The sequence below is a fragment of the Helicoverpa armigera genome, chromosome 12 (assembly GCF_030705265.1).
Source record: "Helicoverpa armigera isolate CAAS_96S chromosome 12, ASM3070526v1, whole genome shotgun sequence".
NCBI lineage: Eukaryota > Metazoa > Arthropoda > Insecta > Lepidoptera > Noctuidae > Helicoverpa > Helicoverpa armigera.
In genome coordinates, this window is record NC_087131.1 from 6,563,538 (window position 1) to 6,588,816 (window position 25,279).

At 33.7% G+C, this 25,279-nt stretch overlaps 3 protein-coding genes across 3 annotated transcripts; all 3 read left to right on the forward strand.

The window, feature by feature from the left end:
- The first annotated feature begins 306 nt into the window (after positions 1–306).
- LOC126056155 (uncharacterized) lies at positions 307–3,315 on the forward strand. Its single transcript, XM_049848102.2, has 2 exons — positions 307–807; positions 1,146–3,315. Exons 1-2 carry the CDS (start codon positions 692–694, stop codon positions 2,575–2,577), a joined length of 1,548 nt encoding a protein of 515 aa, XP_049704059.2. The 5' UTR covers positions 307–691; the 3' UTR covers positions 2,578–3,315.
- A 12,821-nt stretch (positions 3,316–16,136) lies between these two features.
- Positions 16,137–19,286, forward strand: LOC110373680 (chymotrypsin-C). Its single transcript, XM_021331014.3, has 7 exons — positions 16,137–16,425; positions 16,548–16,733; positions 16,903–17,125; positions 17,270–17,379; positions 17,558–17,719; positions 17,983–18,130; positions 18,814–19,286. Exons 1-7 carry the CDS (start codon positions 16,189–16,191, stop codon positions 19,059–19,061), a joined length of 1,314 nt encoding a protein of 437 aa, XP_021186689.3. The 5' UTR covers positions 16,137–16,188; the 3' UTR covers positions 19,062–19,286.
- A 1,532-nt stretch (positions 19,287–20,818) lies between these two features.
- LOC110373670 (transmembrane protease serine 11D) lies at positions 20,819–23,693 on the forward strand. The gene is made up of 7 exons (XM_021331007.3): positions 20,819–21,008; positions 21,099–21,278; positions 21,747–21,969; positions 22,221–22,330; positions 22,528–22,689; positions 22,941–23,088; positions 23,378–23,693. The coding sequence occupies exons 2-7, from the start codon at positions 21,273–21,275 to the stop codon at positions 23,605–23,607; spliced, it is 879 nt and encodes a 292-aa protein (XP_021186682.3). The 5' UTR covers positions 20,819–21,008; positions 21,099–21,272; the 3' UTR covers positions 23,608–23,693.
- The last annotated feature ends 1,586 nt before the right edge of the window (positions 23,694–25,279 follow it).

A 25,279-nucleotide genomic window follows, 5' to 3' on the forward strand; every position in this document is an offset into this window, starting at 1 on the left:
ACACTAAAATCAATCAATCTTATATAGCTATTTATAAAATTCTTAACGTCAAAACCGACTTCCCAAAACACTAAAAAGCCGGTTTAATTTTTTTGTAAAAAAGTTTTTTATTTAAAGCTTTTCAGTGATACGTATAGTTGTCACTATCCATACAAGTGGGAAGTTCTCATCAATACAAAGAATATAAGTCCAAATACGAGGTATTTTACATATTCAGTTGTCGAGTTCCCTCGACTTTCTCTGGTCTCCATCATCAGGTCAGCTTCAAACCTTCACTGTTGCAAAGGTCTCGTCAATACAAATAATTTAAGCCCAAACACGAGGTAGTTTACATATTCAGTTGTCGAGTTCCCTCGACCCTCTCTGGTTTCCATCATCAGATCAGCTCCAAATCTTCACTGTTGAATAGTGCTTTTAGGCGTACACCTGAGTATCAAGTTTTTACCCTATGTATGCCTACAACTTTCGAAGGTTGCCCTCGATTTCTCAGGGTTTCCATCATCAGATCCTGACCTGATGACTATGGGACCAACTGGCAGCTATTCCGAGTCGAACAAAAAAAGAATCACGTAAATCGGTCCATAAACCTCGGAGTAATCGATGTACATACATAGAAAAAAAAAAAAAAAAACATACCGTAAAACGAGGTGACTTTGAGATCCGGGGCGACATTGATGATTACTCAAAATTTATGGTTTTACTTATTTTTATATTTGGAATGGAACGTAATAATTTTTATTTTTATTGTGTTGGCAAGACTGACTCATCAGCCATGTTTTCCGAAAACGTCGAGGTGAGAGGATTGCTGTAAGTAATTTATTTATTTGTTTAAGTTAATATGTAAATAGGACAGTTTTTTTAATACCGGACAACTTTGAATGCACAAATGTATGTATTTACTTGGTATTTATGGAAATAGGATATGTGATTGTATGTTTATTTGAGAACAAAAACAAGTTTTAACCTTCCTCTTGCGGTCGCCATTTTGTTTTCTATGCTTTCATTTGTAGACCGGGGCGTAATTGATTAGTCATATGAGGCGACATTGATAGCTATCAATCTCGCCCCAGTTAATATAAAAATGGAAAGACATAAGACATTGTATCATTTATCAATCTAACCCCAGGTATTTATTTTGTTTGTAGAATCAGAATGGTTCGGACTTACAAGAAAACTCCGGGTACCCGCAACTACAAAAATTATAGTAATGAGACCCTCGAAGAGGCTCTCGAGAAAATCACAAACGATGAGCTTACTATAAACGCTGCCTCGCTTCAGTATCACATCCCATTCGGTACATTATATAACAAGTACAAAGGTTTACATGGAAAATCTGCCGGTGGACAGACAATTTTCAGTCATGAAGAGGAGATTTCGATTTTACGTGCTGCCGCCTCGTGTTCCGATTGGGGTTTTCCCCTGACATTATTAGATATTCGCTTTTTTGCGAAATCGTACTTAGACAAACGAGGACGAACAGTAGAACGCTTTCAGAATAATTTGCCGGGTGTCGAGTGGGCAGCTAGTCTTTTGAAGCGTCATAAGAACTCTTATGCACAAAGAGTGACAACCAATATTAAAAGATCTAGAGCAGCAGTAGGACAGGAAACGTTAAATAGATATTTCGATCACCTTGAACCTGAAGTAAAAGATATCCCACCGAGTCACATTTTTAATTATGACGAAACTAACATGGCTGACGATCCCGGAAAGAAAAAATGCTTGTATAGAAGAGGAGTAAAGTACCCAGAGAAAGTGATGAATTATTCAAAAAGTAGCACAACGGTCATGTTTTGTGGTTCAGCAGATGGAACATTATTGCCGCCTTACGTCATTTATAGAAGTACTCATTTGTATGACACGTGGAAGGAGCGCGGTATCGTAGGCAGTCCGTGCTGTAATGGATCTTGCTGTAGCCAAGGAACTCGATATAACCGAACTGCTAGTGGCTGGATTGATGCTCCGACATTCAGAGACTGGTTTATAACATGTTTTTTGCCACACGCTACCAAATTGGATGGACGAAAAATATTGATCGGTGACAATTTAGCGTCCCATCTTGATCAAGATGTCATAACTGCTTGTGACACACATAACATCGGCTTTGTGTGTCTTGTACCAAATTCCACGCACTTATGCCAGCCTTTGGATGTCGGTTTCTTTCGCCCTCTGAAAGGAGCCTGGAGAAAAACTCTCGAAACCTGGAAAAAAACTCATCTTCGAGCCACAAGTATCCCTAAGGAATCGTTTCCATCGCTCTTAAGGCAAGCTATCATAGATATGGATAAAGTACCACCGAAAAATGGGAGTGCCGTGACCGAAAAATCGGCAGTGAAGAGAAATTTGATTTCAAGTTTCAAAGCAACGGGAATTCATCCATTTGACCGAGAAAGAGTTTTAAGAAAAATACCTGACAGTGCTCCTTCCCCTGAAATAGACACGGTTGTTCGCGATTCCCTAACAGAGTTTTTGAGAGAGCAGCGCTACGGACAACAGTCAGAGCCGACTAGAAAGAAGAGGAGAGTGAATGTTGAGCCTGGAAAAGTATTTCTACAGCTGAACCATCGACGTCCTTAGCAAATCAAAACCATGAAAATGTCAATGAACCTGGTGAGTCCCATGCTTCAAATCAAACATGTGAATCGAGAGCTAGGTCAGAATCTCCACCACCAGAAGCTATAACAACCGATGACTCTGAGTCTGAAGTTGAACCGCTAAGGCCTAAAATAGGAAAATTTATTTTAGGGAAGTTTGCGTCTAAGAAAGGAAAGAAAACATATCACTACGTTTGCTCTATTGAAGATATTTCTGGAGAAAAAATTGTAGTTCAAGGATACAAATCACAAATGAAATCAAAGACTGATTTTCGAGAAGTTCCTAATGATATGTCAATTATTGAAGAGTCTGATATTATAACTTACCTTCCAACACCAAAATTTGATGGAAAAATTTACAAGTTTCCGACTGAAGTAATGATTAAAGAGTTGTGAAGAAACCTTCTACTAATTTAAAAAATGTGGCATTATTTCTATTGCTTATATTTTCTATGTTTTTATTTTTTTTTATTTTTTTAAGTCTGTACCACGTACAAATAATTCTAAGAATGATTGTGTGACCATGTTGATAATTGCGTAGAAATATTTAGTTTTGATAATTATGTTACCTACCTACTAGGTACTTTTTGATCTCTGATTACCCACCTATTATGATTGTTGAGACTGATTATTATAACAGAAATTAGTAAAAACTTTAGAAAGTTTGATATTATTATTAATATACTGACTGATGTTGATTAGATAAAAAGTTTAAAAATTATTTGCGTGTTTTAATGTAGACCCTTTATTACAAATTAAATAAACTTGGACTCAAATATAACACTAATCAATTTCACCCCTAGAATCAAAGTAGCCCCAAAAAAATAAAAAAATAGCTATTTTTGGAACCAATAATGTCAATTTTTATTTTTTTATTGTTTTTTGTTCCTTAGCGGGGTGTCTTTCATATTCGATGAAAAAAGAACGTGGTATCAAAGTAGCCCCAAATTCAATATTAAATTGATTACAAGCTTTTTATTTTTTTTTCTATATTAATACCAACTTTTTCCAATAAAAAAAAATTAAATATCAAAGTATGTCGTTAGTCCACCCTACTAGCATTTTTTTTAAATGTGTAACATTCAAATACAAAGAAAGGCATCAGTTTACATTTTAAAATTAATCAATGCCACCTCGTTTTACGGTACCGGCCGAATTGATAACCTCCTCCTTTTTGGGAAGTCGGTTAAAAAGGAGAAATCTCGCAAAATATAGCCACTAGGGACCCAGTTTCATTTCATCCATGTCGCTACGAAATGAATTATAAATAGCAACTTGATACACTCCCACTGGCCGTATCGGGTCATCGCCTGGAGAGTTATATCCATTACTCCACTCGAACAGCAAAGATCTATCATAGTATTTACTAATCCAGCAATGGACGGTGCTTGTTCGTGTTGGCCAGCCAACTCGTAGATGCAGGGATATATTTCATAACTGCAACGGACGCTATCTATGCATGCAAATTGCGTTTTACCTTGTGCAAGAATGAAAATATTTTCAAAAGAGTTTTTAAAATATTTTTCTTACTCACCTGATGTTATCGTTTCTTATAAATTGTTTTACTTTACTAGGTCAGAATAATATGAAGATAATGTTGGTTGGCTTATTTATAATAAAGAAATTAAATAAAGTTTAAATAGAGCTGCTTTAAGTACGTAAAGATCAGAAATTACACGAAGCATTAATAAAAGCGACCTGGCAAGTGAAAAAAAAAAAACGTGAACAGAAAATAAAGGAATTGTTAATTATTACGAGAGCCACGAAAGTATGTTGCCAACAGACCCCGCATTCCTTTTGACACGCTATTTAATTATAAAAAAATACACTAAAGAACACAATTGTCCCTTTTCAAGGGAAGTTAATTTTTCCCTCAACGGGGCCTGAATAAGCAGATTAATTAGTGGCAACAAGGCGACTTTATATGCTTCCAGTCTCCATTGTGGTGTTATGAAAACTGAGGACACCTTATTGTTATACGATCATTGTGAAGCTCGGCTTATGAATAGACGCACACGTGAAGGATTTTCTTGTAGAAGCCGTAATAGTTTTCTGGGATGAATAATGAAATAACCGCTAAACCTGCGTCGTAATAAACTAGGTTGGGGCTTTAATAATAACGTCAAAATATGTTGCTATTATTTCGTGGAATTTAATTTATCTGTCTTTGAAATTATAATGTGCTCAAGTTTTAAGGAGAATGCCATTATCTTTTAAAGCTTAATAACGCTTTTATTTGAACTTATAACAATTATATTATCAGAAATGGATATACCTAATGCCGAAGATTTTTTAATATTATTTGACATTATGTTACAACTTTTATAAAACGATTCCAATTTTCAATCAATTCATTGCTAAGTATTTCCGAGTATTTCGCCATTTGTTAGATAAGAATATTACCTATTCCAACTGTAAATAGCTTTTATTGGTCCCAATATTACTCGATACCAATATCCAGGCTTGCAAGATAACGATACTCCTCTGTTTACGACACAATATAGAGCGAAAACATATTTATTTAATCTAAGGAAAAGTCCTATTCAGCTAAAAATATAGTGGATTACAAAATTGAGAAAAATTTAAAGAACGCAAAGTCATCATAATCGAAAAATCGTCAGAAGTTTTTACATTAAATCATTTAAATAATCGCATAGCGGCTTTCCCAAAATAAGGACTAAGGTAAGAAAACACAGGGTTTTTCAAAAGTGCAATATGAGGAATTGCGAATTATTTACTGATAGCACTTTTACATGTTTCCTAATTGTCTTCACTGTACATCGACCCCTAGTAGGTCTAAATATCTATATTTAGCCTAGAGGCATTTCTAAAATAAAAATACAGTGTCATTGGTCACTTCGTCACAAAATACTTTAGCAGTTTAGTCTCATCATCGTTAAAACCACGAAATAAAACTCCGTTACCAAGTTGAGAACAATCATAAAGAAATAACAATGTAGTAACTAGTAGACCGGTATCTCCGAGCGGCGACTCGTAACAAACTTGCTAAGAAAATGTATTTTTAAATCGTCGCCGTCGCGTCTTCTCACTGAATCCACTCAATTAGTAAAGGCTAGGAGTCATTAATTATAGCGTGCCAGACACTGTTCTATGTACTTCTTTTATGGTATGAATGAGTAGTTGACTTATGTATTGTATGGGGTGCATAATTACTTATCTAACGCGGGTCTTTGACCAGTAGATTTTGTCAAGTACGTTTGAAAGTAGTACCATACAAGTAAGGGTTTGTTACCTTAACATCTCATTGTAGTTTCATGACTTCTAGTAAACATGTTAAGTAATAAATCTACTGAGTTAATAAAATAAATTATTTATCCAAAATGTAAAATCATTAAAGTGTGCTAAGAATATAAACCCTCTAATTTCTGTGTAAACTTTACGTTTATAAATCAAGTACGTCTAAATCCAAACCAACTTTGCATTTTGCCAATATTTTACGTTAATAAGAACTTTGACAATCTAAAATATTAAGTTGTTGGTAAATATTTTTGGACTGATAACCTTGATTACCTTAAACTCTGATCAATGTTGCTCGGAGCTTGTAACAACTTTCTGATTACTTCATCATGAGAAATTTAGTGAGGATGAATATAAAATGACATAATTATTATGGAATCTGGATGGCTTACGTGGTTAGTTTTAATTTGCCTGTATTGCTGTAGTTATCAAACTAATACTTTTTGGAGTATGTTCCATTAAAAGAGTCATAAAGAGAAAATAATGCGCGTTGATTCTGTAGGTAATTTCAATTATTTAATTTATTATTGTGTAAATAAACCGTTTTCTTTCATTAAATACGTTCTTGTCGCTGTAAATAGCGTCCTTCATTTAGTTTATTAGTTTCCTTCTGCAAATTACTTTTACTTGAATAGCTGGAAGTAGCTTTCATTTTCTAAGAAAACTGTAACGTCACTTGTCGAATCACATGAGTCACTTGAAATCTAAAACCTTATAAGTCGAGGTTATTCACTTTTAGTTCATCGTATTAATTGCTTACCTATAGTTAGGCAAGGTTTACCTATAGTTTAATTAATCACATGTACCTATTCGACGTGCATAATTTTACGGTGGCTAACGTCATATAATACCTACTATGTTCATGAGTTTTATTTCGTTGAACACTAGATACGAAATAGTTTTTCTTATTTTTAAGGGATTTTCATTATTCAATGTATATTATTAGTGGAAGAAAAGCAATATCCACTTTAATTAATTTTCAGAATTAAATTGAACTGCAGTTTTACTGCAGTGGAAAAGACCCCTTCAGGTGAAAAAATAAAATTGCATGCTGATGATAGTTAGCAGGAAATAAGGTGTAAAAGTACTTACAGTAACATACAATAAAAATACTTTTTAAACATTTGAAGATATCCTGCCCTTTTGTAACAATTGTTTTGACTGTAAACGTCAAAATTAGTATTGCCCAGGGTGACATTGAAAGAAGTATAACGGAGAACATTTTCAACTCAAGACAAATGCCTTAGAACTAAGCACCGACATATGACGTAGGTACCTAAAGTAGGAGGATGTTAATTAAGTCTGAAGCAAATAGAGTCAATCAAACGGCAAACAGATTTAATTAATAGCACTGTCTAGAGTTAACTTGGATCCTGTTGTTAGCAAATAATGAAATGCTGTTCCTATATTGTGTATTAAGTAAGAGTAAATACGGCGTTCCTTGTCTTTCTCATTTCTTTGGTAATCATTAAGTTTTTTGTAATAACTTTTTTAATGAATAAAAAATATTTTAAACTTCGTCGTACTACAAAAACTTTTAAACGTCTGTAGAACACTGGTCTAAAAAAATACAGATTATGACGTACAAATAACGTCCGTTTTGCAGCCACACTATTTTTCAGACAAGTGTTTAACAGATGTTTAGTACCTAAGGCTGTTTGGGTTTGTACAAAATCGAGTCAATACTAGAATTCAGGCAGTTTCCATCTATCAAGTAGAGCTTCTTCTGCTGTTTTAAAGTTCCCCGTCAAACCCTCTTCCAACAGCAATCGTTCATGTGTGAAATAACAAAAACTAATATCAAAGTTTTACTGTTGGCAGTTTTCTCAAAGAAAATCCGTTCATTACCTCACACGTAGTAAATTCTCCGAATTTCTTGATGCCTTTCCTACGCCATTTTGTTTTATCTCATGCTTCAATATTGATGAGTCAAACAGGAAAACTGGGTTTATTGCACGTTGAATAACTCTACCTATAACACTTGCAAAGTCATAACTACTAATCACAGTGTGAATCTTATTGAATACCATAAGCAATCGATGATCCATAGTATTACCAGGCCTCTGTCACTCGACGTACTTGCGCGCGATAAATGCCTACCGCTCGCTGGGTTACCGGTAGCCCCACGCGGCTCAGGGCTTTCGACCGCCGCTCGCGACGCGCGCGTTTTATGTTTATTATTTTTATTTGTGAACATGACGGCCTCTGGCCAGTTATGTGCTGTGCTTGGTTGCAGATCAAGTAAAAGAAAAAATATAAAGCTTTCGTTTTTCCGTTTAGCTAGAGATGTAGACAGGTCAGTTATTGTTTATTTTTATTTGGTTTTTAAAATTATCTAATAAACTGAAGAACTACCTATTTTGATTTGTGTAGGTGTATATGTGACTATTTTAGGAAAATATAAAGGTTTCCTATTATATATATATATAGTCAATTAGAAATATTTTATACCTATGTACGTATGTAATAAATACTTATCTTCTTTGTCATTTTAAAAATAAGCGACTTACTTTAGATACTTAAATTATAGATACTTATACTTAGTTATACATGCAATGATTACCGAGTTTTGTAGCTAAAAACATTTCGAGTATAAGTAGGTATAGTTCTCGTCCAACTAAATGGTGGCTTGGAACATTGCATATCGCTGCGCAGAAACCAATTTTGGGTAAGTAGGTATGTATCAGCGGTCAGCGGTGTTGTGCCAGGGGTAATAGGTAAGTATAGAATACTTGCGTGTTCTGTGCTCGAAAAGTAGTTGGGCACCTCCATTGATTCGGGAAGACAGTTACAAATAAGCGTAACTTTTTTCCCTATTTAATTGTAAGAGGCAACCCTACGCTCGCTGTCGGCACGGTCGCGGTCACTGAACTGTGCGCTATCGCATTGAAATAACAATCGAGCGCTGGAGCTTTTAAGGTTCATTTTCTAACGCAGCTATGAATTTGTAGGTAGTTTGGGAACTTGTAGGTGCTTATAACAGTAGGTATGGACTTTTTTGTATGGAGTGATTTATCTGTTACGTAGTAACTATTATATAATCTGTGGTATTACTGTGTATTACCTACTAATAAATAACCGTAAGTTCGATTGCAATTATGATAAAATAATTTACGTAGAAATAAAAAAAAACATTTTATTCCCCTATATTTGATATGGACTTTCTAAAATATTACCTTAACCATAAAATAAATACCAATAAACCCCAAAAACTATAGCACGGCAAGCATAAAGTTTCGTTGCCAAGTATCGAGCAGACAGGTGGCAGACGGTTTCTGCCAAGCCAATAAATCACTGGGCTACTTGGTATTGCCCAGGATGCCCCGATACGCCGGGCAACTCCTGATTAATGTGCCTGATTTGACCGCCGCTGCCTGGATTTATAGAAAAAAATATATTGTTTATCTGTATTTTTGGTGGCTTTGCGGAGAGACTGTAGATTTACTCATGTAAAAGTGGATGAGAGAATGGCTAATGTTTACGAAGTAGTATTCGTAATGATGATACACAAACAGACATACAATAAATGTACGTAAATTACTTGTGAGTTTTTTTATTAACTTTCATAACTGTTACATCGAGTGAGTCACCATAAATATTTACTATCCATATAAAATAAAAAGATACACGAAAACTGAACAATATCTACATAGTTAAAGTAAGCATACGAACATACCCCTCTTCGACAAAGGAAAAGTTTTCAGTTCAAGCGTCTGAAAAATATTACCCAACTTAAGTTTAATCTCTTGAAAACGCTCAAGGAAACAATTGTAAATAGGAACTCTTCGTTTAAACAACGAGGATGTTTGTCGAGACGTATAGAGTTGTACCGACATGAAAAATATTGTCAAATACTCGAACATGATGCTATTATGATCATTTGATTACGTCAGAGAGCCTTATTTTTTCAATTATTTTTATGACCTATTTAGGCAGTTGTAGATTATCAGAATTAGTATAAGAAATCTCTTCTACGATTCTACGGTTCTTAGTGTTAAAACGTTCAATATTTATGCATACTAGTTCAATTGGATTGTTTAGTGGTTGACTGGAAGCGCAAAACAACACACAAAAACAGTGAAGCAAAGTTTTATCAAAATTGTAATATGAATTTGTGTCTTCGTATAAAAATAGGCAAGCATCCAATTTTCACTACCCTACATAAAGTTTACACATTACTCTACTTATAAACGCATTTTATTTACAATTCTAAGAAGAAACAGCGACCAACAAAATAATGTGAAAATAAACCCACGGAAAACTTTTTATTGTTACAACTGTAGTTACGAATAAATTGCCTAGCAGTCAGATAGCCCCATTTATTGGGCGTAGACGTTATAATTTCCGAGGAAGTTGGGGAAAAACAAATAATTCATAAACACACAGTAACATAGGTGTACACAAAAGTGGAGAACATTTACACCGATGTGTAAGAAGCATAAGTAAATAATTACTATATAATCAATATTTACTCACTAGTAATTGAGTTGTTTATGTTATGTCATGCGATTAATAATGAAATAATAGGTATAGATTATAACCAACAAATTCATGGGTACAACAAATCACTAGCCAAAACTAATGAGAAACAACATTTGTCATTTTCACAAATGTAGCTTATCTCGGACCAAAAAGTTTCTGAAGAGGCTTTCATATTATGTACCATCGAGTCCACTAGTTATTAGTTCTTGGTATGACGGCCTAATAAACTGGACGAGTAAAGTTGAAACTGTTCCAAAAGTGATCCAGTTTGTCCCTTATCGCACATAAATCGACCTTTACATATTGTTGGCCGATATCAGTGGTTTAGCTTAATTTTAGATTTGCTTCGGATTTGGTAATCTCGGTAAAATTGGAAGTTTCAAATGTCAAAAGAGGTCACTTACATTTCAGTCAAATGTTAAGATTTGAAAGCATCTGTGAAAAGCCTGTATTAAGCTTGTATCAAGCCAATATTATGATTAACGCTATTTGACTATACCTAAAACATTGTGGAATGCAGTCTACTGGGCCCTTCAGGTAGTACGTTATCTTTTATAGAATCACATTTAATAAATTAAATACGGTAGCTAAAAGAAGATACAACTTACATGACAGGTTGCAGTAGGCGGTTTTCTGGTTGTGGCATCAGAAACATCTGCAATACAGAGAAACAAATGCATGAAGAAGAACAAAAACACATTACTGTAATACATTTTACTCCCCAATTCCGATATTACACAATAGTCGATGAGTATTTACTTTTTTAATACTAGTAAACTATGTGCCCCAATTTCGATATTACACAACGGTGTGAGTGCCGGCATTTTTAATAAGTTTATTACCGTCCGGCCACTAACGAACGTTCGCAGGCTGGGACACAAATTGACAATAAATAACAAATGGCTAGGTGAAGCCACCCTTTGTCTGTACTCTGTATATCTTTGCGGGTGTTCATATTTTACTACCGGCCACCAATTAAGGTTGTCAGTTTCAATCAGAAGTGAAATGAAATAACTTTTAAGTGGGTTAGATTGTAGGTGTGCGTCTCTAAATATCAGCCTATTTGTGTATTAGCTAATAACAAAAATATTATAAAAAAATATTTTGACATACAAAAGTTTTCTTATTTTATGTTAATCGGAATTGATTTAGCCTCTGTACAATTATGGTATGTCCAGTGTCCGGCTTTAACTCATGTATTTAATCAGCTTAGTATTTTTTATCTAGTCTCCACAACCGAATACCAGGGAATCCCCATACCATTTAGTAAAACTTTTTGAATTTCAACTTCATGCGCCTAACGTCAAAGATGGTCAGGTTTTGGTTCGAAAAGGTTGATGTCCACTGCATAAAGTGACATAAAACAACAAATCCTACATTTGTGTTCAAGATAGCTTCGAATAAAATACACAATTTGGTTCTAATAATGTACGCACAGTTTCATTTGGGAATTTGTGGTCGGTATTTATCGAAGTCTAAAAGCAAATACATTCAAAACAAATAGTTCATAACAGTAATAATTGTTATTCAGCGTTCAAATAAATTGATCGAAATATGTATAACTGATCAAACCTAATTACGGATAAATTTGATTTACTAATAAATAGTGCAGTTATATTGTTAGCGATTTCGAGTTAAAATACTGAATGGTTAACGAGGCATTCTAAATAATCCTAATATCTATCAATAGGTGTCAATTCTGATAAGCTTATTAAGGACAGGTAACAAGTTGAGAAAAAAGTTGCTTTAATGAATACAAGACGCCATAGTGACACATGCTAAAATTCACGTAACCAATCATACTCATTCAAACATACCTTCAAAGTGTTGACACATTCTCCAGATAGGAAACAAAACACGGTCTTCCCCTCGAAACTGGTAATTGATCACGAATCCCACACGAATTAATTAAAAACCGCCATTATAATCGTACGTGTGTCAACTGCCAATTAAGATCTATTAAACATTATATCGCTTGTTTCTCACTCGTTGGGCCGTAGCAGTACACATAAAGCATTTTGTTAAGGACTTTCTCGACGCCTCGAGTTAATCAACGAACAAAGAACAGGTTATATCTAGATGTGACAATGTACTCATAATTTTTTATCTCGGTATGGTTGAAATGGTTAAGGCTGCCAATTTATAACCATCGGATGAGTATAATTGTTTAGTATTCTCAGCTACTTGGCTAAAAGCGTCCTAAAAGCATTACGGTACCTATATACTAAACTTTCAAGACTATTTGGAATAATATATGCTAAGTTCAAAAGTAATGAAAAGACAGGAGTATAAAATAAGAATTTATATATCAGCTATTAGAAGTCCTACGCCAAGGCCTAAAGCTATCTAGAACACATTTTACTTCGAACTCATTTCGATCTGCCGAAACTCTGTAGGCTGTATAATCAGAGTAACGTTAATGGCTCTTCTAGTGAGCAATAAAAGTACTGAAACTGTATCATTGGCTTGTACTTATTGAGACTTATATCTTCAGAAAGGGTACTCGTCTTACGATTACTGGATTATTATTTCATTAGAACGACAGCGTTTTAATTGGCTTGCGTTTGTTTTCTATGAGTCCAATTTACAAATATTGGTCTTAAAGCGTTATTAAGGAAGGTAAATGGCCTTATTTACCTTTAATGTTATGACTCAATATCTCGAGCTAAAATTCATGTAGAATTTATTGGCGATAAGAAAATTTGTGGTATTATGTGGATTGCAGCGAAATTGCTAATTGCTGTTTTTTACAAGTGCAATAATAATGTCATTTTTATTTTCATAAAACCATTTTGATCTGTACCTACGTAATTGTCGAGTTAGTAAATTAAAAACAAAGTCAATTTCGTATACCTAATATACCTACGTACAAAAACAAAAAAAAATCTCAATCATGTAAAGTAATCACAGTTGAAATTAAAAGAGCATCCTGCGAGACGTCGCGACGTCTTAAGATTAAAGTTTACACAACAGAAATATTTCTGAAACGTCGACTTGGAAAAGTTTCGTCTTTGTCATGTAAGAAAATACGGAGGACTGGGATCGTTTGTCTTCGGCGAGTGAAGCACTAAACTCTGAGTTTTGCATCCCCAGCAATAAATATTCGTGAGAATGTAAAAGCAGATACGAAGAGGAATTAAAACGATGGATCTAGATTTGTAAAGGCTTTTTCGTTTGATAGATGCTTTAGTAAGCCTTTTGTGGCAGAATAACTCCTGAAATATGGTCGAGACACCGTGTTTAGAAATAAAGAGCACTCTGTATTTATTTTAGGTTATTTTTTGCCGTGCAATTTAGGTCTATAACTGGACATTTAAACTCAGTTTTGTATGCGTCGTATATACATATTTTATTGATTAAAACATGGAAACTTAATAAACACTACACATGAAGCATTGTTATTCAATCGTCCGTCTGCACTACTCAGACATTGGCTATAAATAAAATGCGTGCTATAATTCGCAGCAATTAGTCAAATTGAATCAATAATTGAGTGCCACACAATGCAAGCGATGACATACGTTTCCACTTGAACGCCTTTCGTTAACGATTCAATGAATAAATAAATAGCTTTCGACTCCAGACGAGTCATAAGTGTTATGACTTGTTTTTTGTAGACCAAAGTTAACCTTGAGACAGAAAATCTGCAATTACTTTGTGGTGAACAGAGATAGGTATGATATGTCACTATAACTCAGAATCTTAGCAAATTTTGTTCACACCTTATGAAGTTGCTTCTCAACTGTATTACTTAAACAAGGGCAATGTATATTCGATACTCGTACCCTAATTTTGACCTACATTTTGATAATCCCAGACATCCTACTCTTTAGACATCCTGGTATTCCTTTCACAATCGGGACGACCATAACATTGTGTATCATTTGCATGAAAAGAAAACAATGGTATGCAAACAATAGTTTTTTGCTGCACAATTTCACGGGCCGTGTATTCGCTTTGATACTGAATAGCGCTAAAGAAATTATGCGGAGCGCAACAGACTTATATTGTGGAAAACATTATCTTTTCAAAGAAATAAAAACGAAATGCTTTTCTTTCAATACTGTTTCTGCTTCCGATTTTGTTGGCATCTATGTCGTTTATGTAGTTTGTTTTTTTAATTGAAAAGACCAGCTACTGAAATGTACGCCGTTTGCGTTGACATTAGTGTTAGACTTTAGGTATTTTAGGAATTCATGTGGGAAGCGAATAGAATATTTTAGCATATATCTTTGATATATATACCTAATAGTTATGAAAGGCAAAAATAAGAGGCAATTGCACACATATCATAGGTTTGTCAAAAGCTTTATGAAAGCGAATTTCATGCATATTTGTTACCCTTAAAAGTATTGTGTTAATTTAGCCCCCATTTTGGAACGGTTGGTATGCTTTGACGAACCCTCCCTAAGTTTCAGATGGTAGTCCTTTGTTATTTTATGTTTAAAATCAGTATCATGAAGTTTGAATAAAGCTATTTGCTTTTAATGTAGAAAAAAGATCAATAGAATTATTGAAATAAAATTTTATATAGGTAGGAAGGAACGTAGGTATGTAATTTTGATATACCTACAGACGACACGTAATTTGCTTACGTGACTTTTGGCTTGTATAGGTAACATAATATACCTACTTGTACGTAAGAGTGATGTATGTACCTACATACGTCAGAATAATTTTCCATAAGATAACTTTGCAAAATTCACCTCTTAAAATAATTATGTTTTAGTAATTAAAAAAATTGGGGTTAGATAGGCGTAAATGGAAGGAGCTGCACCGACAAGAGCTGGGCTCTTAAATTGAAGAAGATTTAAAAAAACTACTCCTTCTGGTACCTATATACTTTAATCTTAATAAGGGTTACAATACTGTGACTAACAGTCGCGTATATATGTATTTATGTAATAATGAGTAATCGCAATACAATAGATTACATATTTGTAATATCTTTGTGTCAAGTGGGTTATTGACCGTGTCAGTGGGTTAGGCAAAACAGCTGTTTATTGTTTGTTCTCTATAATAATTTTAAAACCATTCACTCCTTCTGAAGTTAAATCTTTGTTTGTAATAAACTCTTAGATATATTATTTCATATTCCAGATGAAAATATTTGGAAAATTGTGATACTCATATTATTTATATCAGTTTATTTAAATAAAATTACTTTTTCGGATTTTATCGCGGTTATATTAATGTTATTTAATGCCGACGTTTCGGATCCTTTACAGCATCCATGGTCACGGGCAGACTGACCGTTATAACCGCGATAAAATGCGTAAAAGTAGTTTTATTTAAACGTCTAATATTCGCGTAAGTGTCGGAAATCAATATAAATCAGTTTATATTTTAGATTTTTTTTAATATGGTTAAATATGGTATTGTCAATGATTATTGACCTACTATTATTACAAACGTGAAGGTTTGCATGTATGTATAGATAATAATTAATTATTTTATAGAAAATTAATCCTTAATTGTGCGGTTTTAAGTTAAACAGTAAAGATTTTACGTTAATGTCCTTAAGCGGTGATTAATAACATAGGACACCTGCATACTTTGTGACTAATTAAAGAAAGTAGGTATATATACCTCTATGACCTAATTTGTGACGAAAATGCAACTAGTGTGTGTACCTGTAGATATTAGAATACAGATATTTGCATGTTTGTGTGTCCATGACTCATAAGTAGGCGCTCTTATAAGCCGGGAAATTACTATTCGGAACCATTCAGCTGAGCTCAGTAACATTTACAGCAGTCTTTCTTCCGTATTTAATAAGCGAATTAATTACTATCTATCAGTGTTTCTTCTATGCATATTTTTTTGTAGTCAACAGAATTTTGAGTTCAAAAAAATGAGCAGAATCTTATTTTTATTTTGTATCTTTGCGAGTGTTTGGGGAGCTAATTCTATATCAGTGACTAAAAATGAATCCGTTTTAGTAAGCTACCTTCCCTGTGATTTGGCTTTCATAAATTTTGTAAGAATAAATGAAAGTAACTGGCAGGGATTATTGCACTTTTCACTATACCCGGATTTAAAAGAGGTATTGATGGAGATTTATTTTGAAAAAGAAGTTACTATAAGTCCGGTAAGTGTAACAACTTATTAAAAAAAAAAATACTATATTTCACCAACACATGTAATTTCTTATCACTAATTTAATCTTAACAGAATCACGTACCTATTTAATACTGTTGGTATTGTTTTCAGATATTGAATTTTCCCAGTGTTTCACTGGAATATGGCAAGCAGAGCTTTGTGTTGCATTCTAAGCGTCCAATACCAAAAACATATACATTTAATGTATTTACTGGTTCTCAAAAAGCTGATGAAAAAGGTGTCCCAAAAGTCCACAATTTAACATTGAATAATGAAATACTCTGCAGTAGTTTAAAGGTACGTTTAAGTTAGGTATCTTTACTTTATTATGAGTATATTAAAGAGAACGATAGAACAACAGTGTAACTTCAAACAGAAATGCACGGGTCCTATCTGATTTAATCTAAATAATGGAAAAACAGTAATTAGTCTTCATTCGTTTAATCAATAAGTTTAAAAATTTCAGAGAAAACAATCAATAGAATCGCTGAACGTTAAAAAATTATTCAACGGCAAGCATTACGCTCATTCCTGTGGTAAAAAATCAATTCACCATGCAGAACACCTTTCCTTGAGGACTGAAGCCCAAGCCGGTGACTGGCCTTGGCATGTCGCTATATTTTACGAAAATGACACATTTCACTATCAATGTGGCGGTAGTATTGTGTCTACAACTGCTGTCTTAACAGGTATACAAAATATGGATTTAATTTATCACGTCAAATGAAATTAATTATTGGGATAACTGGTATTTTACATACATGCTTGACTCGATTTACATTGTGTATGTATTTTTTCGGTAAAAAAAGTAATATTGCAATATTTTTTTTTAGCTGGGCACTGTATTTTTGATGATATTCCAACTAAGGATTACTTCGTAGTTGCTGGCATCAGTAGTTATGCTAATACTACTGAAAATGATTTTGATATGAAGTCTTTACAAGTAAGTAACAATCCTTTTAATAGGTCCACCAATGAAAGTCGTCCGTCCACCGATCAGATAGGTTATCGTTGCAATGCGTTTGCTAATTATATCATACATTTTTATATACCTAGGCTTATGATCCCGATCAAACTCGTACGCATGGATCTTGCTTGTACTTATATTTATTGATTTTCAGGTACAGCAAATTATAAAACATCCAAAATATAAGAGAGAGTTTTCTACAGCAGATTTGGCTATCATCAAAGTAGAGAAAATAGAATTCACTGTCCATATACAACCTGTTTGCATTTGGGGTCCTAGTCACGACAAGAGTGAACTGTTTGGGATGGAAACTATAGTAAGAAACGTACTCTTTCATTTGTACACATGCACTAAATAGGAACGTTATATGTAGTTTTGAAAATGAATGTACTTGTAAAATTTTAAATGTGTGTTTTCATTACTTTCATTGCTGGGGAGGGTATTTGTTGCGCCACTTCTTCACAGCAAAAACACATAGGAAGTGTTGAAGGGTGGGCGTTTTGGTTGCTGTCTATCATTTTTGACGTTCGTAAAGTGCTGTTTTGTAGCCAAGTTTGAATAAATGATTTTTTTATTCAGATTGTAGGATTTGGTGAGAATGAAGACGGTGTACCCCACAATCACCTGAGAGCGATTACCATGATAGTTCAAAAAGATACGACGTGTAAATATCTTTCAAGGTTATTGAACAAATCTACTTTCTGCGCTGGAAATGGACCTAACAGTAGTAAGTACCTACAATTGGTGCAATGATCAACTGCCGAACCTGAGGTCCCGGGTTCGATTCCCGGCTCGGTCGACATTTGTGTGATGAGCATGCTTGTTGGCCGTGGTAATATGTATTTATAAATATGTAACTGCATGTGGTTTATCAGTTGTATTAGCACCGTTAACACAAGTTAATTAATAACTTAGCATCGGGCTAACCGACCGTGTGCCAAAAGGTGTCCCGAAATTTTATTATTATTACATTAATAAAAAATAATAAAAAAACTAATGTTACCATCCTTTATTATAAACTTCTAAATAAGTTTAGTGTGAACTTCCAGATTTAATAAGTTATCTGCTCTCTGTAGTTAGAAAGCATGCCTACCTATCCTAAGTCTTAGTAAACCCTTAGAAATACAACTGGAACATACCGGAACCACTTCTAATGGATGAGCTTTGTCTTATAGTACTAAGGAAGATTAAATTGACCAGTGGCTCGTGACAAACGGTGTGGCTACCTGTTACTAGCTAAAGTGTATATTAGGAGTACATTGATTTCAAATGTCATAAAAAATGACCTCGTTGGTCGTACCTACTATTTATCGGAAATCAATTAATTAATTATCAATTTTCTTTTTCTGTAGTCGAAAAGTTCCTAATTTAAATCGAACAAAATCACATAGGTATTTATTCTCTTTTCAGTAACCAACGTCCGTAACGGCGACAGCGGGGGAGGTCTGTTAGTGCGCGTTCCTCAGCCTGATCACACCAATACCTGGTTCATTCGAGGAGTCCTTTCTAAATGTGGAACTTCAGCTACTACTTCATCACAAGTTGCAAACACAACTTGCGATCCGCAAGCGTATGTGGTATTCACTGATGTGGCAGCACATTATGGCTGGATCACCCAAAATGCTGGATTGCTAAACCCGAGTCTTGTGACTGCATAAATGTTTCGTACGTTGGATAGATATTATATGCTTTAAAGACTTAGCCACACATTAGAAATTAGTTTGCTTAGTTAAGAAGTGAGCTAATAAGCTTTGGTATTATTAGAGTTAAAATAATGGTTTAGTTTAAAATAGTCACAAGATGTACTTGTGTAATGATATAGACTGCTAGGTATATACTTTATAGTTATTTAAGATTATGTCCAATAAGAAAAAAATATGTGAATAAAGTATTGAATTTAATTATTTGGCATTTTATTTCATACGTGAGATAATAAAATACTTCTCAGTAGCTTTTGTACTTTTCAATCCTTATTAAAATAAATGAACCGACATTCCTAACTGTATGCTATTATTATGATAATATTTCATTTGTAACAATAGTATTTGATGAATGAAACTGACGCAAAGATCAGTAACTCTTAAGGTTATCACAGTTTTACGGTAAAATGGCTAAACCATTATCTATGAAAAGACAGGTTATAGCAAAATGTCCTCCCAGGATGCATGTCCAGGATGTAACCAAGGCAAAATGCTTATCATTTACTAGAACAATAAAACAATTTGTTTCTTTAATGTATATACTACGTATTGATATTGCGAACATAATCATTGAAACATAAGTTAAACGGTCAGGTATACAGAATGATTCATTTTATTTTAAGTTACAGGAGCCTAATTTGATAATTATTATTCTGAATAAACAAAAAAATCCTGGGTCATAGATTTAATTTTGAAGAATTGGGTACTTTGTAAAAATAAGAATTCAATCCTTATTTTATGGCTTATAAAAAAGCAAGTAAGTTTGTTTGTGTATGACAAATAAAATATGTAGTCTGAAATGTACATTATTAAAACAATAATTATTATTTGAAAAGTATTGGTTCACACGCTTTGTAAATGAATATAAAGTAGAACACTTTATGTAATAATGAATAATCCGAACACAATACACATTATTAAAAAGTAGGTTATTGTCTGTATCACTCACTACGGTTAGTAGGCAAAACAGATGTTCATTATTTTTATAAATATTTTATGAGGTATTTGAATAAAAATAGTATGTCTGTACCTATTTGTATTTTAATTAGGTCATAATGTTTTTGTAACTAAAGTAATTTCGATTTATAAATCCAAATATGAATTGAATTCAATTTATATACTTCGTATACGAAGGTATTTTTATTCATAAACAAAATCTGCCATCCAGTTTATTTAAAAGCCATGTATTTTTTTACTAAAAGGACGTAGTGTTTAGAAGCTTGGTACACCTTATACAAAAAATCTAATAAAGAATTTAAGTAACGGCTAGATAATTTGTAGTTTCAATCGCGTAATTTTAGAACATAGGGCGATAATGCAAATAATAATAATTTAACAGGTAAACAATAACCTAAACTCTATGTAATAAATTTGAAAAAATAATTAACTTACAAATACAATGCAACTTTTCAGTGTACAACTGTACAGGTACAAATACGCATTTTTGCATGTGTGATCTTCCATAAACCACAGATGTCTTAGTCCTACAATGCAGGACACTAGGTTTTCATAATTGTTTACCTCGATTCAGTAGGCATCATTATACAGCAGACTGTTTACAAATTACGAAATAAATATTCACTACGAGTATTTAATTTGCATTTCAATAATACTTTAGTATGTGTTTACACTCTTACAGGTGAACACTGTTTTGGTTTAGAAATAAAATGGGTAAGACATTTTTAGTTTTAGTTTGTACCTTAGCAAGTGTTTGGGGGGTTAATTGTGTATCATTGTCTAAAAATGAAACGGTTTTGACGAGTTACCATCCCTGTGATTTGGCATTCATACATTTTGAGCGAATCAATGCAAGTAAGTGGATTGGAAACTTGAACTTTGGGCTATACCCTAACTTAAAAGAGGTATTTTAAAGATATATTTTGAAAAGAAGTTACTATTACTCCGGTAAGTATGAGTATTTATACTTTATTTTTATCTATCCACATACCTATGCTGCATTGTAGTATCTAATAAATACATTCGTTTGTTTTTCAGATTTTTAACAATCTCAGTATATCACTGAAGTCTAATAAAAAAACCTTAGAGTTACACTCTAAGCCTCCAATACCGAAGTTGTATACATTTAACGTGTTCATAAGTTCTAAAAATGCAAGCAATGTACCACAAGTTCACAACTTGACATTGAATAATGAAATTCTTTGTAGCAGTATGAAGGTACGTATATATTAGGAATACAAGGAATACACACATATAAATAAGCATTATTTAGCTTATAATGTCAATAAATAAAGAGCAATAAATTCATCAAGAATGTTCTTGAAATAAACAGTGAATAATGTAAATAAGAAAACTTCAAGATTTTGGGTTTGAAGTAAACCACTATCAGTAGTTAATACATATATTCTGCAATGATATATGTATCTACAGGATACTGTAAAACCTAGCATTATGATTTCATATTATTTGCTGAAATTATAGTCAAAGTCAAAGAATTTATTAGTTACCTATACCTAATTATTTTATTTTACCTTTCCGCATGTTGACTGCGTAATGATGATTATTCACTGATATATAATAATGATTCACTGACATTTTATCATACTTATTGAGTTAAATTACTATATAGGTAAATAGGTTATCATTTTTGAAAGTGCAACACAAATAATCTTTCCGAAATTTCAGAGGAATAAATCTTTACAATCCTTGAATACTACCAAAATAAACGACAATGGGAACGCATATTCTTGTGGAAGAAGGTCTATCAAACATGCAGAAATAGTTTCCTTAAGAACTGAAGCAAAGGCTGGTGACTGGCCCTGGCATGTGGCTGTTTTTGTCAAACTAAATGGCACTGCTTTTTACCAATGTGGCGGTAGTATTGTGTCTACAAATGCTATATTAACAGGTATGAAATATTGGTAGAGCCTTCAGACAGGCCGATTTTCCGAGTTGGAAAACCGCGCGATAGCTTTCCGTTTGTTCGGGTGGAAGGGCAGAAAAGCTGCCAGTGTGAAAAGGCAGTTAGGAGAAATATGACAGATGAAGCTTTTAAACATAAGTAGACTGACATTTTTAATGCATAGAATCTTGTTATGCTAAATCTAGTAAGATTATTTTTTCTTAGCAATACTAACAACATTTTGATTATTTCTTTAGCTGCTCACTGTATTGCCCCTGGTATTCCACCTAAGGATTACCTCGTTGTGGCTGGCATCAGTAAAGTTAACAAAACAGGCAACGAGTATTATACTATGCAGAATCTAACTGTAAGTAATTATAACTTCATTCTCATCCTATTTAGGTACCTACTTCATAAACGTTTCTATCATATTTCCGCATATCAGCACAATCAGCAGTTTTTCAGGAACCGCGTAACTAAATAGATTTTTTTAAATCATATTATAACAATAGCATTGCAATAAGTTTTCATGGAAGTTGGTGTGAATTCTTGTAATTTTTTCAGGTTCAGGATATAATAGTTCATAAAAAATACAGGCCTATGCAGTCTACAGCGGATCTTGCTATCCTAAAGGTGAACAACATACAATTCACGGACTATGTACGACCTGTGTGCATTTGGGCTTCTAGTACTAATAAGTCTGAACTGTTTGGGAAAGAAGCTACGGTAAGAAGATGTTACAAAGAGTGGGTGACACCATTTAACTATAATGATAACCAAACCATAGCCAACCAAGTCAAATCTCACATTTGACCAATGGCGGGCAAAGTCTTGACAGTTAAGGTGTGGTTATCGTTAACTATAAAGTTAAATGGTACCACCCACCCTTATTCAAGCATTCTCTTTAATCTTGTATTCCTTTTAACAAAACCCGTGTAAATGCTAATTCAGTTAATTACATGTCTGTTTTATACCAGATCGTTGGATTTGGCAAGAATGAACGTAACGTACCCAACAGTGATCTAAGAGCGATTAAAATTACGGTGCAGAGAGATACAACGTGCTCACGCCTCTCAGAGTTTTTGAACAATTACACTTTTTGCGCTGGAAATGGACCTAATACAAGTAAGTACGCTTACTAAATGTCTCAAAGTGTCTGTACAGGCATACTGCAAGTTATGATTAAGGTTTATTTTTGCTTCCGTCAACGATATTGCCTTCTGTGACTTAGAGTAAATACAACGGATGATTGAATTGACCAGAGTGGCCTGTGACTGACTGTTACCTGTGATGTTGACAAAAGATCCGTCAAAATGGTTATTTTTCTTAATTTAGTTACATTGAAATACCAAATTTTTTTGAATAATATGCTACATACAGGTACTCAAAAAATCACGTCTTCTTGTCTTTTCAGTCACCAATGTAAGTAGCGGTGACAGTGGAGGAGGTTTGGTAGTGCGAACTTCCCAGCCTGACCACGGTATCACCTGGTTCATTCGGGGAGTCCTATCTAAATGTGGGAAACTGTCTACTTTGAATATGTGTGATCTAAAAGAGTATGTTGTATTCACCGATGTTGCAGCACATTATGATTGGATATATCAAAATTCGGGTTTAGCAAATATAAACAATACAACTGCCTAAGGTTTTGTATGATTTGTGATGGGTTTAAATTTGATATTTTACAAACTTTTAGGCTTTATCCACTTTCCCAGCGCTCTACGGGCTCTCTTCGAAATCGATAACAAGAAATGCGATGGGCATTTTTTGATGATAATTTCAAGACAGATTTTTTTAATATAAAAGATAAAAAGGCTGTAACTGTAACATTGCTAATAACTAAATAAAATGTAAAAAAAAACCTACATTTTCATTTTGATATTTCTTCCTAAAAATGTTTCAGCAAAGCACATAAAATAGGTCAAACTGCAGGTTGTTAGTTAGTAGGTTGGTAGTTGCACAACTACAACGAATAAAATAAGAGTCCTACTTGTGTCTTCATTGATCATAACTTATTTCTAGAAATCGATTATGCAAACGAACGCAAACTTCTTTATGTACTAGAATGCAACCTTTCTTCGTAAAAATCGGAAATATATTAATATTTTCTTGAAGCAGCATCACGGAGCACCGCTTTTGCATAATTTATTAGAATCTTATTAAAAAGTGTCAGCAAAAGAAAAAGGAGGCTTCATATTATAAAAGTCTCTATTATGTCGTTGAACTAAGTTGTTGTACGAAAAAATTAATTAATGTTCCCTTTGTTTTCGTGCTTCATTGTTTAATTTTATCGTTAGTAAATAAGTTTCTTAATGATCAGTCAGTCCTGAAATTATATTATAGTAGGTCACCTTTAAGTTTACTAAAATTAGGTACTTTAGGCTTGAAGAAAACATTTAAATGAGCTTATTGTAACGTCGAAGTCATAAAGAACAAATGATACGTGCTAATTCAGCAGTGTTGTTATGTGGATGGATGACAGTCCGAGTAAATTACATAGCGCGCAATAGCTCGAAATTTCAACCTTCCAGTTAGATAATATCTATCATTTTTATCCAATAAAAAACACACACACGATTACACCACCAACTATTTATGGAAACCGTAAAAAATCAGCAAAGCCGTAAAAGTAATTCAACAATGAGCAAAGAACAAAAGGTACATAAGTACGTCGAGGCAGGCTACGAACTAACGAAGCTTTGCGACTAGACCACCGATGCATGACCGTGCATTAAATTAGTCGACAAACACGCTAACCAGGGCTTATGTTACTATGATATAAACTCACTCACTGGCTCGGTCCAGTGCTCACTGAAATGCGATATTGGACGGGTGACAAAGACAAATTAAAACAACGAAATCTCGTTTTGCAAATGGTGCGAAAATCCTATCCTACTATTCTACTTCCTACTAGTCCTACTAGTCCTATTATTAATTCTACTTATTCCTACTAATATTATAAATGTGAAAGTTTGTGAGAATGTATGGATGTAGGTATGTTTGTTATTCTTACAAGCAAAAACGGCTGGACGGATTTGATTGAAATTTGGTACCCTGGATAAAAAGTGACCTATGTGTTAACATAGGTCACTTTTTATCAACACAACACGCGGGTGAAGCCGTTAGCAGAAGCAAGTAAGTATACCATAATTTCTTGAATCTTATCAATTGATTTTTGGTGAAGACCAAGGCGTGGATTATACAATAGTATGGTGTGTTTTGCCCATATTAATTCATTATTCAATAACACTAACCTTCGTCAGTGGGTCGTTATATTCATTGCTCGGTCTATTCGACTTCCGTACGACATTATAGG

Excerpts from the sequence above, each read along its gene's own strand:
- LOC110373680 (XM_021331014.3), top strand. The coding sequence starts at position 16,189 with ATGAGCAGAATCTTATTTTTATTTTGTATCTTTGCGAGTGTTTGGGGA. Across the intron at positions 17,380-17,557 it reads TTGATATGAAGTCTTTACAA|GTACAGCAAATTATAAAACA; the intron begins GTAAGTAACAAT and ends ATTGATTTTCAG. Across the intron at positions 17,720-17,982 it reads TGTTTGGGATGGAAACTATA|ATTGTAGGATTTGGTGAGAA; the intron begins GTAAGAAACGTA and ends TTTTTTATTCAG.
- LOC110373670 (XM_021331007.3), top strand. Across the intron at positions 21,970-22,220 it reads TACAAATGCTATATTAACAG|CTGCTCACTGTATTGCCCCT; the intron begins GTATGAAATATT and ends TTATTTCTTTAG. Across the intron at positions 22,331-22,527 it reads ATACTATGCAGAATCTAACT|GTTCAGGATATAATAGTTCA; the intron begins GTAAGTAATTAT and ends TAATTTTTTCAG.
- LOC126056155 (XM_049848102.2), top strand. The coding sequence starts at position 692 with ATGGTTTTACTTATTTTTATATTTGGAATGGAACGTAATAATTTTTAT. Across the intron at positions 808-1,145 it reads GTCGAGGTGAGAGGATTGCT|AATCAGAATGGTTCGGACTT; the intron begins GTAAGTAATTTA and ends TTTTGTTTGTAG.